Genomic DNA, 15267 nt, shown 5'->3' on the forward strand with positions numbered 1-15267 from the left:
CTTGTAACCCATAATGGATTTTTCCTCCAGAAACTTGTCCAATCCCCTTTTAAAGGCATACAGGCCAGACGCCATCACCACATCCTGTGGCAAGGAGTTCCACAGACCAACCACACACTGAGTAAAGAAATATTTTCTTTTGTCTGTTCTAGAAAATATGGCACGTACCACCTTACGCTTGTGCTGCAATGCTAAAGAGCTCAGGATTGGGTTCCTAGTCACTAGAAATTGCTTGCATACATTGTAAAGATCAGTGAAACCCTTTCCATGGCCTTACTTTTAAGGGACGATCATAAACAACCTCTATAAACACTACTTGGGTTAGAATGCCAATCTCTAATCTATTTGGAAGAGCCAATGGAATAACAGTGAATGAGCCTCATGAACTTGACCACTTCGTAGTTATGCCTTCTTTAGGATTACAATCCTATATGCACTTATTTAGGATAAATGTTAAAGTCACTGGGACTTAGTTCAGAGTGAACATGCGTAGGATTTCACTTACAAGATAGGCAGCCTAATCCTAACCCCTGCTAGCCCAGCTATGCAGCATTGCATGCTATGGAAGAGGGCAACCAGATGGCTCAGGAGAGGGAAACCATAAGAAAAAAACTTTTTCACTTGCCTCCCCATAGACCACCTCGTCTCCCATGGGTCTCCTTGGATCTGCACCAGCTCTTCTGCTGGTCTAAGTTCAAGGAGATTCTTGGGGATGGGGATGGGCCGAGAAGGGGGGATAGGGTCTTGGTGTGTGCTGCTGCTGTCAAGTTCTTCTCCTCCTTCCCCAGCATGACTTGGGCCACATTCCTGCCCCAAACTGCCCATTGATCCTCCACTGTACTACCACCAAATTACCTGCTGTGGTGGTGGTTTGGCAGCTTGCCGGCATGGGGCTTCCTGACTTCTAAGCCATCTGTAGTGAGCTGCCCCCTGCAGCAGCGGCGCTTGTGGTGGCAACCCCAGGTTACACTGATGTCTGACAGTGTAAGGCCCTGATAGAATTCATTAAGGCTCTAATTGAAATAACAGATATTGTAATGAAATAAAGATACTATGCAAAGAGGGGAGGTGCAAGAAAGGTATCCAACATAATTCAAAAGTGTTACTTGTATATTGGCATCCCTTTAAAAATGATCTGTTTCATTTCCTGCATTCCAATGCTGTTTATTCAGAAATGAGTTACACTGAATTCCGTTCAATGGCATTTAAATCAGTAAGAGGTTGCTTTGTTTAAGGAAGAAATACCAGCGTTTCCAGTGCTACTTAACAAAAATGAAGATAGTGGAATGCACATGGGAGGGAGTGCGGGGTGCGGACGTCTCCTGGATGTGGGGAGAACGTCCCCCAGATATGCAGATATCAGATCCACAATTTATATCCCACTTCCACCCAGCACTGAATAGTGATACAGTAAGAAAGCCCATCTCCACATCATAACTCTTTCCTCATTTAGCAGCAACTGTTACCCTGCACATGCCCGATCTTGTCTGATCTTGGAAGCTAAGCAGGGTCAGACCTGCTTAGTACTTAGATGGGAGACCGCCTGGGAATACCAGGTGCTGTAGGCTTATACCGTAGTCTTTTGAGACTGAAGGTTGCCAACCAACCATTTAGTAGATCATCTGATCATGGATTTTTGACTTACATTTTCTGTTGGTCCTCAGAAATCCAAATTTATCGGCTCATGTGGTGTTTTGGCTCATGTGGAACTGGGTCTTATGAGTATGTGACTTGCTTCATGCCTGTTGTAATTTAGTGGCTATCTTGTGGAATTCTTTTCATTTAACCCTGTTCAATATGGATCCTGCTATGTAATACGGAAACTGGTCATTTACATCCACCCAAAGTGATTGCAACAATTTCCTATATTTGAATTAAAATATTTATGCTTCCTGCCTGTGAAAATAAAAGCAGCTACAGAAGATGTATTTCATGACAGGAAGAACGTTAGTCCACTGGTTAGTATCTAGGCTTTGGGGAATATGCATTTCTTACCCTAGAAAAGGCTTCTGTTTCCTTTCAAAAATCATTAAGTGATTGAACAGCTACTTCACAGACACAGAGCTGGTGTTAAGAGTGCATAAAAAATGAGCTTGGTGTATTAAAAAGTTTATTTCCTGAAATGAACAGCTTGGCCATTCATTTACTTTTTCTCCCAACAGTGCGCAAAGGCTACCGAATCCAGGCTGACAAAGACAGAGATTCTATGAAGGTGCTGTACTATGTTGAGAAGGAATTGGCTCAGTTTGATCCAGCCAGGCGGATGCGAGAGCGATGTGAGAAAAAGCCTTGTCCAGCTGTTTGTAGCAAAGCCCCAAGTTGCTTTATCTAAAACAAAATGGAAATTTAAACAGAACCCCTTCCCTGAGCTGTCTTTTTAAGTAGTGGTGGTTATAGTGCTTAGTCCATACATAGTTGCCAAATATTGTTTTCAGAAGAACTCAGTGTGAACTGCTGAAAAGTTGGGGCCTTTGACAAAAAGGACCATACCATACATGGGCTTAAACGTCCAACACAATCTGATGGGAGGGAAGACTTTTTTATACATAGCGTGCGGGGGGGAACATGGTGGAACTGCAGTGGAGGTTGTGCAACTTTAGTGCTTTGCCCCTATTACATTTTGAATCCCAGTTATAGTCATCCGTGTGTGCTGTTTTTAATTTAAGAAGTCTTCTGTTGAGTTTCAATGGAAGTTTTATCTTGTATTGTTAAGAAAATAGGATGGGGGGAATCAAAACTGTAATGAAGGCAAAACCCAAAAGCTGTCCTACCATCTACCATGATTTTGCCATGCTTCACACTCTCCCACCCATACATTATGTATAAAAACCGCACTACTCCAAATAAGCCATGTTTGCACACTTTAGCGCATGTTGAATATGGACTTAACTATGAAGTAGTTAAATCTGTTTTTGTGCTATCCATACTGCAGGTAGGGGCTCACATGATGGAATGGTCTCCCCTGTAAAAAAAATTGCTACGCATAAATATTAGCATGTTGGGGAAAAGGCTAGGCTTGAACTTTTGACCCTAGCATTTAGTGTTGTAAGATGCCAGCCAGCAGTGTGCACAACTGATTTGTGCTTTAAATACACAGAACTGGTTTCTTCTGAGCTTGATCTAGGGAAGATTGTACATCTAAAAACAATGTGATGAGTGCATTTCCACAGAAGGGTCACTACTCAAATTACGTATGTCTGTACATACCTCTCATTTTTAGTGAAAGAAGTCAGAAAAATGGCTCTGCAGGGTGAGTTAGTACAAATCACTGACTCATCCAGTCCATTCAAATATGGAGAATACAGATCTTTTTTTTTCTTTTTAAATTGCGGCCCTCTATTTTTAGTCTACATATTCAAAAGATTCAATCCATAAGTGCCAGTAGGTCCTGGCAGTTACAGACATGCAGGCTGCCTCAATCAATTGACAGACAGTCTCAAGGAATGACTTTAATCACAGCTCTGCGAAAAACTAACAAATTACATGGTGTTCTAAAACAGTCATCACTGAACATGCTGCCATTTCCACCCACAAGAAATACTATAAAAAGGCTTCCTCTAGATTGGAATGCCTTGGTTCCAGATGTCACTTCGTGAAGGGTAGGCAATGGGGGTGATGGGAGGGAATGATCAAGTCATTTTAAAAAGTTGACTTTGGTTAATCATGCAGACCTACTACAGAAAGAGTAAAGCTGGGAGCAAACAATTTTAAAACACCAAGAACTGATTCTCCCATAGTGTTTTGCCTCCTTAGAGTAGTGGGAAAGAACTGGATGTGATAATGGTTTACACCACAATGTAAGCATCACATTGATTTTTCATCCCTGCTCTTTGAGCTGATATATAGAGAACTACTTTAGAGGCATGGGTTTGGCTGGTTGGACTTTTTTACTTATTTCTTTTGAGTGGAAGGCCATCATCCCAAATTTATAATTGCTTATCAGACAGTCCTCACTTTCAGAAGATGCTTGCCCTGCGTGACTGCTATTTGAGGACCACGATTCCATCAGACACAAAGCTGGGCACATGGAACTAGTCATGCAGGTGTTTTGGATCCAGACCTCTATTTTTAAATATGCAATCCTTGATGACTATACCTTCTTAGACTGACAATGTTACATCAGAGCTACTATTCAGTGTAGACTGTTTGTTACATCAGAGCATTTTCAGCTTAAAAAAGCATAGCAGCTTGTGAAGAGAGGAGCTGCTACAAAATGCGGTTGATATTATTTTTGATAACCAGTCACACATTTCAGATAAGGATCATTCCTATCAAAGGAACAGAATTAAATTTCTATTCAGAAGGGCCGGGCCATTATCTGAGTGAACAGTAACAATTCCCACCACCGTTGTTATAGTTTCCTTCTGTTCTCTTCCTTCACCCTAGACAATAACACCATGTCAGAGCTCAGCTCCTTGCATGAGGACAACAGCAACTTCCGCCAGTCTCTCCGTCAGGTGCGCCGGAAGCCCCTGCCTCCAACAGGAGATTTGAATGGTGATGCAGAGTACTGGGCAGGGGTTGTCAGTGGAGGTAGCACATCCAGACCACAGATATGCTCTGATTACAGAGAAGATAGGGGTAGCTTCAGGCTCAGGTGAGTGCAGTGCCTGGGAGTTGGGGAAGGGGAAAAATGTGTTTCAGCTCTTTGTCTTTTTTCCTGATTTTCTGTTGACTGAATGTCAAGAAAGAGAGTAGTAGAATGGGAAGAAATTAACATGAGCAGTTGCCTAATACTCTTGGGACCAAACTTCCATTGTAAACAGTTGTGTGATGGGGCAATAAGGAATGTGGCAAACTGGTGATGAGCTGGCAGCAGTGCTGACCCGGTGCTGAGTGTTGCGGGCAAGTCTTGCGGCATGCTTGCGACACTCAGTACTGGCTGAGGGCCAGCACTGAGAATTCAGGATTAGGCCCTTAGGCAACTGTTGGTGTTCCTTTCTTCCCATTCTACTTCTCTCTTTCTTGCTATTCAGGCATCAAGAAAACCAAGAAAATCAAGAAAACCAAATGCTCTGAAAGGCATTCTTCTTTGGCTAGAAGCAGCTTTGAAGGAAGGGGAGGGGGTGGAATTTTCATTAGTGCCATGGCACAGGTAGGCGTGTTAAGAAAAAAAGCTTCTCCCCTCATCACCCCATGATGTTGATCCTAATCCCAACATATGGCTGCTGTTTTCAGTGAGAAAAGTAAATGTGCCATGCCAAAGTATGAATTTAATGTAATGTAGTTTGAGCCTTAGGCTGCAAGTTTTGAAAGTTTGGATTGATTAGGTGATTGGTTTCTTGGATCGAAAGAAGGAGCCAATCAAGGCTTGAAATGTGTATGTCTTCTCCTCTCCTTTTCTCGGGGGTGGCTTGGTGTCCAGAAGTTCTGGAAGGCCATGAGTGTGGCAACAGAACTACTGCAGCATCACTGCATGGAAAACTAAAAGTTTATTATCCACAAGGAAAGGTTCAACAAAAAAAGCAGGGGGGGGGGGAACTTTGCTGTGCCTCCCCACTTGGTTGCTACCCACTTCTCTATAAGACAGGTAATACTGCCTCTTTCTTTTCACTCTCGGCCCCTGCAGGTGAACATGTGGAAGCCTTCCTCCGGGGAGGGGTGGAATCAATCCTGGATATGGCCACCTACTGGCTTAATTACTCCCATGGGTCTATGATCACATTTGTTCTGGCATGCGTTTGGGGGCCACCTTTAGGTTACCCATGTCCAAGTAGTGGTGTTGATTGGCAGCTTTCCCTCTGGCTGCAGAAGGGCATGGAAGTCATTTTGACCAACAGCCAGCCACTCCTTTACTTGCCTCACCTTCTGTTCTGCCACCCCTTTCCAGTCTCCTTTATTTCCCTTCTTGGTTCTTCCTCTCCTTTTTAGCTAGTTTCCACTCCTCTGACCTTTCCAGCTTCCACTCCTTCTCTCATCTTGATTCTGTTAATCTACCTCTCAGTCTCCCTTCTTTTCCCTTCTCCAAATTCCACTCCTCTCTCCACCACTGTTTTCCTTTCCTTTCTCAACTCTCCCTTCTCCTCCTCCTCTTTCGCTTCTTCCCTTCCTTCTTTTTCTCCTCCATCTTCCCTCAGTTTCTCCTGAGGACTGCTTTTAAGGGCTGGTACCAGCCTCACCCCCTCAAGCTTCAGCAGGGAACCATGAGCCAATTCTGGCTGCAGCTCAGAGCAGGTGGTGGTTGTTGATATTACCAGTTGTCACACCATGCTCCAGGCGATTGGTGGTGCCTCCTCTCTGGCTTGATGGAGCATGGCAGTTAGCCAGTGCTGCAGGTGTATTCATACTATGGATGATGACTATATGTGTTAGGTTGTTATTCTCTGCATTGTGCAGCTGAGGAACTGAAGTTGAGTGTCCATGTTGCCCAGATTTCTAGATAATTCTCACCTTTGGGTCCTTGTGAGGCCACTTAACACATTGTATGGTAGTAAGTAAGGGTTTTCACAGTAGCTGCACAAAGCAGGGAGCCACATCCTGGCTCTGTGGTGTATTTATCTGTAAAATGCCTACAGGCCAAAAAGACATTTGGTGCATTAGGTCATGACTAAGAGGAGAGAATGTAGGGGTATTCACTGCCCCCTGCACTGCACTGCACATATTGGCAGTCTGGCCATCAGAATGATATGGATCAGGAATGATTCCTCTTCATCCAGTTAGTGCTTGTGCTACTACAAACACATACACAGTAACACTTTGCGCACAGCTATCCCTGATTCTGCCCTATAAGACAATGTCTGAGTTAGGATTTGAATGGTCAGCGTGCAGTGCTCTAGATAACAACAAACTTCCTGCTCCCTGTTTTCTGCAGCCAACAGCGGTGCAAGTCAGAAATGCTGTCAAGGAAGAGCTTCTCTGTGGGAATGCCAGCTGTCTCCATGGATGAACTTGCAGCCTTTGCTGAGTCCTACAGTCAGCGTGTCCGTCGAGCGGAGGGCAATCAGGAACCCCGCCGCTTTGAGAGATCAGGATCACGAGGACCACGTGGAGGATCACTGCATCACTCAGACAACGCCTCAGATGACTATTATAGCAAGCGCAGGGGAAATCATGAACCCCTGACAGATTCTGATCGAGGCTGGTCGTATAGCCCACCAAGGAGACGGACCCACGAAGAGAAACTTATCCCTAGGCTTGTGTGTCGGACACCTGGAGGCAGTCAAAAGTATGACCATTCCTTCCTCAGTAGTGCCCTTGAAAGGAAATCACGAAGCTATGATGAGAGTGGAGAGCACAATGAGACACCTTCAAAACTCAGCTCTCATTCCAGCCAAAGAAGTGGAACATACTATGCTTGGTCACCACCATCAACTTACAAAGCAGGACAACAGCAGCAGCAGCAACCTCCCCAACAGGAGGAAGGAGAAGACTCTCTGCCACCATACAGTGAGAGGGAGCTGAACCGGGGCCCTTCCTACAGAAGCACCAGGGAACCATCGAGCCTTAATGCCTCAGATAAGAAGAGGAAAAAGGAACCCAAGAAAACAGTGAGACCATGTCTGACACTCCTGATCCAACTGGGCTGAGCTGGGATCACCAGGCAGGGGAATGCTATTTGGGGTCTGGGCTGATTAGGGCAACTCAAGGCCACTGCATCAGATATATTTTGTACTCTGGTTCTGATACCCGAGCTAAAACTGGAAAGGGACCTCATCACTGCTTGCAAGTATTTAGCAGGAGAAGCAGGAAGTTAGTCATCTGCGTTTTTTTGTAACTGATGTAATACACTATGGTGTATTTTGTTCTTGGGTTGTAGAACCCAAGTACAAAATGTACCATAAAAATGGTCTTCAGTCAAAGAGAGGAGTCTCTCTGAAGAATATCTGTAGCAGAAGCCTTGTTAGGCTAGAAGAGGATCATCCGGAAAGAAATAAATGACCTGAATTTATTCAATCCTGAGTGAATTTTAGGTAGTCCATGATGGGTGGAAAGAGTTGCATGTTTGCAGTCCTAGTGAACTGAGTGCAGAAGCAATTCTTGTTTTGCTTACAAAAATGTCTAGTTTTTAGAATGGATATGTCCTCCTTGCAGCCTTCATGCTAGATGATTCTTGGAAGGGGGTTTCTATATTTTGGGCTTAGATCCTGGAAACTTAAAAGGAAGGTGAATTATTCTACCAGACCATTTGCTGAGGGAGAGGAATTTCATCCTGGCTTGATAGATGGACAGATTGATGGCCTGTATACTTACTTACTAACACTGGGGTATCTGGGGGGATCAGGGGGCAAATGTTCAGGGCGCCATCTGGTGGGGGTCACTGTCCCCTTTCTTACAAGGCCTTCTGAGGACTCTGGAAGGCCAGAAAAGGTCACTTCCAGTTTTTCCCCCAAAACCGAAAGCCTACTGGAGGCATCAAATGATGCCTGGGAGCATTTCTTCTTCTTCATTTCTTCTCTTCTCTGCTAAGGCTGTATTTTCTGTTCACTGTTATGACTGATGCAATTTATGTTTACAACTTTTGCCTTTTTCTTTTTCTCTCCTTTTCTCAGAATGAGTTCCCAACAAGGATGTCACTTGTGGTGTGATGTTGTTGTGTTAGTGGACTGGGAGAACGCAAGCGGCCGTAGTGCTGAGCCACACAGGCTTCAAGGAATGTGTGCTTCCTCCAGATCTAGATATTTGGACTCTTGTCTGTGTCATCATGGGAATGGAGATCTTATGTGGAGGCTAGTTCCATCCAGTTGCTCTCCACCAATTAAGTCCTTGGAAAGGAACAGTTCATTCCACCAGGAAGTGAAACATAGAGAAGGTTTCTTTTGCCGAGTACATCATCTGATTGTTCTCTGCAAGGATAGCATCTCTGTAATTTTTATCCTGAGTTTCTTCTGTTCCTACAGTATTGGAGGAATTGTATAATATGTATTCTGTTCCCGATAACCCGTCTTTCTCATCTGTACTGCGTCTGCATTCTGTATTTGGCAGGGAATTTGCCACATGCTTGGGGACCTTTCACCATTTGCCCGTTCTTTCCCAAGCCAAGAGAAATACAGACTTCATGTAACAGAGAAGTTGTTTCAAAGTGAGAAGTATTGTCAAGAAAAATTGCAAAAAAAACCCCTCTTATCGTTTTGGAAATGACCCCAAACCTGGGGCACTGCACTGAAGGAGGACAGGGTATTGAAAACATATTTTGAAGTTGTTGTTTTTTTAATTAGGACAAAACAGCATCCTGGTCATTCAGTAATGGGAGCTGCCAGTGAGATTAATGTTTTGTTTTGAAAGTGAAACTCAGTAGATTTTGCTGTAATGAGAACGTGCCATGTTATTTCACTGTTGTCTGATACGATGTGTCAGCGTTGCCTTACAGTTGACTATAGCCATAAAAGGCTTCAGCTGGGACTGCTGATTGGTCCTATGTAAGCAGAGCTCAAGCTCAGGTTCTGCTGACTGTACTCTCTGGACAATAATTATTACTTTAAAAAACAAAAAAGCCAACCAGTAGATGACAGCAGAGCTAGAATGGGGAAAACCAGGGTGCAAAAGAAAAGAATAGCCATTGCTTTTAATACTTCTACAGGGACCAATATTGCTCATTTCTGACTGAGGCCAAACAATGAGGCAACAAAATATCTGAACAATAAATATGTTGAATGAAACACAAGCTTTGAAAGTTACTTCATTCTACCTGTCCACATTTTGCTCTTCTACAAATAGGTTAGAAGCCTGAGGCCTGACACAAAGGGTGGAGACCAGCCCCAAGAAAGTAGAATGAATAGCAGCTCTAAAGAACCATTTAGGGAACAATCCCAAGGGGGAGTTAGGCTCCCAAGAGTGTGTGACCCAAGAGTGTTGCAAAAGTGCTTAAAACACTTTTGCGCCACTCTGAAGGGAGTTAGGCCAGCGCACATCCATCCGCCCACCTCCCTGCACCACCACAGGCCCCAGAGGACAGGTAAGTTGCGCTGGCCGAGCTTGGCTGATGCAGGGGCCAGGGGGGGCACGGGGATGGCAGGGAGGAGGCAGAAGGGAGGCGTTCTGGGGCAGGGGAGGGTGGGTGGCGGGTGTTCCCAGGGGCAGGCAAGTGGGGAGTAGGAGACAGGGTCTGGCTCTGTGGGTTATGCTGGAACTTGACCCCCGTTCCGAGGCAGTGCAAAGCAGCCTTTGGGTGCTCTGTTCTGCTTGAATCTGTGTCACCTCTTGAGGTGGCTTAGATCCAAGTAGACCTATTGGGGTCGCTGCACCGCAACACAGGGTATAGGGAAGCAATTCACCTCACTTTGAGCTGCACTGCTTTTGGCCCCAAGCATGCACTGCATACAGTGCAGGCACACCAGCTTGCCTGTTTCCAGCACAAGTTAGGATTGGACTTGAAACGTTTGGTTTCAAGTTAAAGAAACAAGGCAGATTTTCCTGCTTTACTTAGGATCATAACATACATTTGAAGTGTGGGTTTATTCCATGTGTGATAACTAACGGAAAGATACATTGGTCATAGTTTTGATTTCCACTGTGAAATGTAAATCCTTTCATCACAACAGTTCCATGGGGACAAGATCATGGCACTGTACCACATCTAATGAACACTATTACCAAGAAAGCTCTTTTTACAATACGTGTTTGTTTCTATCATGTTCCAACAGGAGTTTTATCCAGAAAAAAATACTTTTGCACGTGTATTTGAGAGGGCACTCTCATGGGCTCAGAACAGAGAAAGGGAGGCTTCAGTTAAAATGGCACATGAAGTACTGTGCTACAAAACTATGCATGGGAGGACTTGTCTCAAAACACCATTTCATAGATTGGGGCTGCTGCTACTGCAGGGAGCCTGCCCTCAATTCACCCCACCTCCCACCCACACTGATTTACCAGTGCTGGGGCTCATTGGAAAACTAAGAGCAGCTGTGGCTACAGGCCAGCAGCCTTCTAATGAGCCCCAGCACTGGTAAGTCAGTGGGGGGGGGGGAAGGTGGGAGGTGAGGGCAGACTGAGGCTGGGAAAGGCCGGTATTGGCAGCAGATGTGCCATTGATATCCTATCCTCTTTCCCAGCTCCATCTGAATTCTTGGGTCCACTTGGAATTGAGCCAGAAAAACTGCTAGCGCAGGTCTGAGTAGGCTCATTTGGGCACGGGAGGCTTATACCTTGGCACAGGACCAATGTTTTCTTACCCAGAGCAGTCCTCCAGGACTGCCCCCCCCAAAGGATGCAATTCATGCTCTGGTGGCGCAGCTGCATCAGTGTCGGTGGGTGGGTTTTGATAGGATTGGGCTGTTAGTCTTGTTCATTCAAGCCTGGGATTGTACACAGCTCCACTCTTTGGTGAAGGTAACTGGCAGTGTGACATGCCTTGTCAATGGTCAAAAACTGATGGTGTGTCTTGACAATTTTAGTGCCTTGTCAGTGTGCCATGAGATTAAAAAGACTGAAAATCACTGGGCTAGATGAAGCACAAAGACACCCAAAGGTTGGTGCTTCCAGTTTTGGCACAATTAACCATTAAATGTGACATACTCTCTGTTTTTATGCCACCTTTCTTACTAGTACATTGTTGCTGCCACACAGTGTTGGGAGGGCGTTATTGACAGTGCCAAAGAACCCAAACCAACTATCCTGAAGTTATGTCAAGGCAACCTGCTATATTCTGAGTCAAAATCTGGAATCCAGAATTTGGGGCAATGTCCATTTACATCAGAAATTCACCTTTGTAAATGTGAACTTTTCTTTTTCCCAAAATTTTGAAGACAAAATGTTCTTTCTCTCTCCCTCCAACCCACAAACACAGATGAGCAAGAAATACAAAATAATGTTTTGTAATAAATACAAAACAAAAAGCTGTGTGGAGCTTTCTTGGACTGAATGCAGTGCTCAGATACTTCTATTGTGTCTGCCAGAAGCCACTCTAGAACCTATAATGCCTCCTGGAGTGGCAGGCAGGATCCTCAACTTTGTCTCACCCTGTCCAGCCTTTGCTGCCCTCCCAGATTAATCCTACTTTGTTACAAAGTAACCATTTCTTTGGAGCTCCTTGAACTTCTAAGTGCTCGCTTCTGCACTGCTTTTTGAGCCAATGGCTACACATCCCTTAAAATTACTGATCCTAAAGTAATTTTTATAGTGACTTTGACTAAATGTGTCTAACTAGGAGCCCTATTTTCCAACTGACAGCTATACATTTTTCATCAGGACACGGTGGTGTTGAGGACCAATCCATCCTTCTGTTCAAGGTCAACACAACCTTTCAGGAAATTTCATTCTGTCCTGCACATCTGCAGCAAAAGCACATAAACTTTGCTGAAGTTCAAGACGCCTTAGGGCCCAATCCTATCCAACATTCCAGCACTGATGCAGCCATGCCACTGGTGTGTGTGCTGCATCCTGTGGTGAAGGGACAGTCACAAAGGTCTTCTCAAGGTAAAGGAATGTTTGTTTCCTTACCTCAGACCTACATTGCTGCTATGTTGGTACTGGAGAGCTGGATGCATGGTCCCTTAGTCTAGGTCAACCATTTTCAAACAATGTGCTGTAGTACATTGGTGTGCTACAAATGGTCTGCTGGCATGCCAAGGGAATTTTTTAGTAGGACCATATGGGGATGTAAGTCCCCCATCAGCAACATGGTGTGCCTTGTCAATTGTCAAAAAACTGATGGTGTGCCTTGACAATTTTAGTACCTTGTCAGTGTGTTGTGAGACAAAAAAGGCTGAATATCACTGGTCTAGGTCTATCTGGCTGGTACTGTACCTGAATGGAAGACAGCCTGAGAGTTCCCTCATGGAAGACAGGATCTAACTGTAACGACATAGCAGTTTACAAATAATTTGTTTTGTTTGTCCTCTCAACAACTCTGCCAAGTCATTTGTCCTCCTCTGACACTGCACAGATGGTTGGGCTATTTGGGCCACTTCCTGAGAAGTCACCTCACAACATTGGAATGCAAATGCTGGTCCCATCCCTTCATGATCTTCATGATCATATCTTCATGATCTCTGTTTGTGCTACATGATTTTGTTCAATCATAAGCTGCTGTCTCTTACCATAGGATGGGATGAATATGGTAGATCCTGATATGTTGCAGGACGTTAGCTTTGGTGTCCATCATAACACTAGAAAATTGTATGGCTCATCTCTCATTTGAACACTTTTGAGTTTTGTATTGCCTTAGTACAGGATTCAAAGTTGCTTAAAACATTTCAAGAAATTTCACAAGAGGTAAATGGGATTTAAAAATACTAATGTTTAACAAGATTTCAGTAAGTGTTTGTTGGTCTTACTATGGATACTGAACATGAATGGCTTTTTGATCCTTATTTAACCTTTAACAATAGCACATGATTTTGTAATATAGGTTTTTGGATGTCTTGCTTATGCAATTATTGATATAACAGCACCACCTTGTGGACATCTTTAATCTGCCTATGCTACAGCTATTATCATGGCAAGGCAATTTAAGTTGCAAAGTTTCAGTTGGCGTACTTACTTCAAAGTAAATTTCACTGAAATCAATAGCACTTACTTCTGAGTAAATGCATTGGTCAGATCAGGCTATAACAAGATCCTTTTATTGCTTTCAATAGAAGGATTGTAAAAGACCATTTCATTTTCTTCTTTCTGGCATCCATGTTAGTAACTATAGCTATGAAGTTTGGTCAAAGTGACTTAAGGCCACAGGGTGCAACACAGGACACAATCCTAACCCCTTACGTCAGTACTTCCCAGCACTGACATAAGGGCAATGAAGCTCTGAGGTAAGGGAACAAACATTCCCTTACTTTGAGGAGGCCTCCGTGAGTGACACCCAACTGCAGGATGCAGAACATGTTCCATTGGCACCGCTATGCCAGTGCTGGAAAGCACTGGCATAAGGGGTTAGGATTGTGCCCACAATAATATTCGGTCATGCAGAGCTACCTCAGAGCATATATGAAAACAACAACACTCTGACCTTTTGTAACTGGCTGCAGGACAAAGGGCTACTTGGGGCAGAGTGTGCTGCTTGTTGCCTTCAGGCTGCAGAACTGATCCCTTTGCTAACTGCCAGAGGACTAAAGGCTGCTTGATTGTGTGTGTGTATGTTAGGGATTTGTTTTATTAATTTTGCAATCTGTTGTAAAGTGTCTCCAATGAGTGTCATTCGGTTGAAAGAAGTGGTATATATCTGCAAAATAACTTACTGCAGCATATGGAATCAAGATACATAGGTGAGAAATAAAGGATGTACATGATTAGGGTTCAGTAACATTAGAATATGGGTCAAATATAAGGGGGGGGGGAGTTCAATTTCTTTCCTATTAGCACCTTGTAAAATACAAGTTGAATTTCCAAAACCACATACTGTTCTGAACATAACAAGACTTTTGCCGATGCACATGAGAAATTCTGTATCCTGAAAATCACACTGATATTTTAAGAACAAAAATATGGATTTTGAAGGATATTCATTTGAGGAGATCTACAGATGATCTATTCTAAATCTTTACAGACACGGTGGTATGCAGATGGAGCTCAACTGTAAATTTGTGTCCCCTGTTTGGTTCAGTGGTAAAGAATGCTGTATATATAAAGGGAGTCCAAGTTAGACTTCCTTACTGAAACAATAGAATAATTTTTGTGGATCCTAGGCACATCATGGAGCACACTTGCATTCCAAAAGCAGCTGGACTGGGGCACAAGTCATTTTGCTAGTTTGTTAGTAAGCTTTCCCTTTATCAGAGAATTTGGTTGAGGCACCATTAGCTTGCTGATGACACTCAACACTCCTTTTTATTTGACCTGCATGAGTTGGTCTCAGTTCTTCTGAATGAGTGCCTATGAACAGTGATAATTTGGGTGAATAAGAAAACCCATCCAGGAGATGATGGAAATTTGATGACTGTGGAGTAGGAGTTCCTCTGTTCTAGATGGAATTGCACGCCCCTTTTAAGATGATCCAGCCTGAGGATGCTCCTGGATTCAGTGTTGGTTACCCTTATTAGTAAAGTTTTTCACCAGCTTCATGATAGCTGCCATCTGTGTCCTCTCCAGGGAACTGTTGACCTTGCTGCTATCACATATGCATTGGTAATTTCTAGACTACTGTAATTAATACAGTCTATGTGGAGCAACATTTTAAAATCATATTTAAAAAGTGATTGGTGTAGAATGCAGCAGCCAGCCTATGGATTAGTATACATGTTAACTTTTTAAGACAGCTTTACCCATATCATGTGCTGAACATGTGCATGGGTTCCCCGTAGTTTGCAGAATGCAAAGACATAGCTGCTCATTCTGTTCTCCTCTCCCATCCCCAAGTACACTTGCAGAATGCAAGCAAGTCATGTGTAGTTCACT

The 15267-nt window shown here is 43.8% G+C and overlaps 1 protein-coding gene across 2 annotated transcripts in view; it reads left to right on the forward strand.

Moving 5' to 3' along the window:
- Positions 1-9586, forward strand: part of ILDR2 (immunoglobulin like domain containing receptor 2) — a 51110-nt gene extending 41524 nt beyond the window's left edge. For both annotated transcript variants that reach the window (XM_066620794.1, XM_066620795.1), the window contains 4 exons: positions 2163-2276; positions 4387-4597; positions 6812-7487; positions 8490-9586. In XM_066620794.1, the coding sequence (XP_066476891.1) occupies positions 2163-2276; positions 4387-4597; positions 6812-7487; positions 8490-8525 (1037 nt within the window). In that variant the 3' untranslated portion in view covers positions 8526-9586. The remainder of the gene's footprint in view (positions 1-2162; positions 2277-4386; positions 4598-6811; positions 7488-8489) is intronic.
- The last annotated feature ends 5681 nt before the right edge of the window (positions 9587-15267 follow it).

The sequence above is a fragment of the Tiliqua scincoides genome, chromosome 3 (genome assembly GCF_035046505.1).
Source record: "Tiliqua scincoides isolate rTilSci1 chromosome 3, rTilSci1.hap2, whole genome shotgun sequence".
Taxonomy (NCBI): domain Eukaryota; kingdom Metazoa; phylum Chordata; class Lepidosauria; order Squamata; family Scincidae; genus Tiliqua; species Tiliqua scincoides.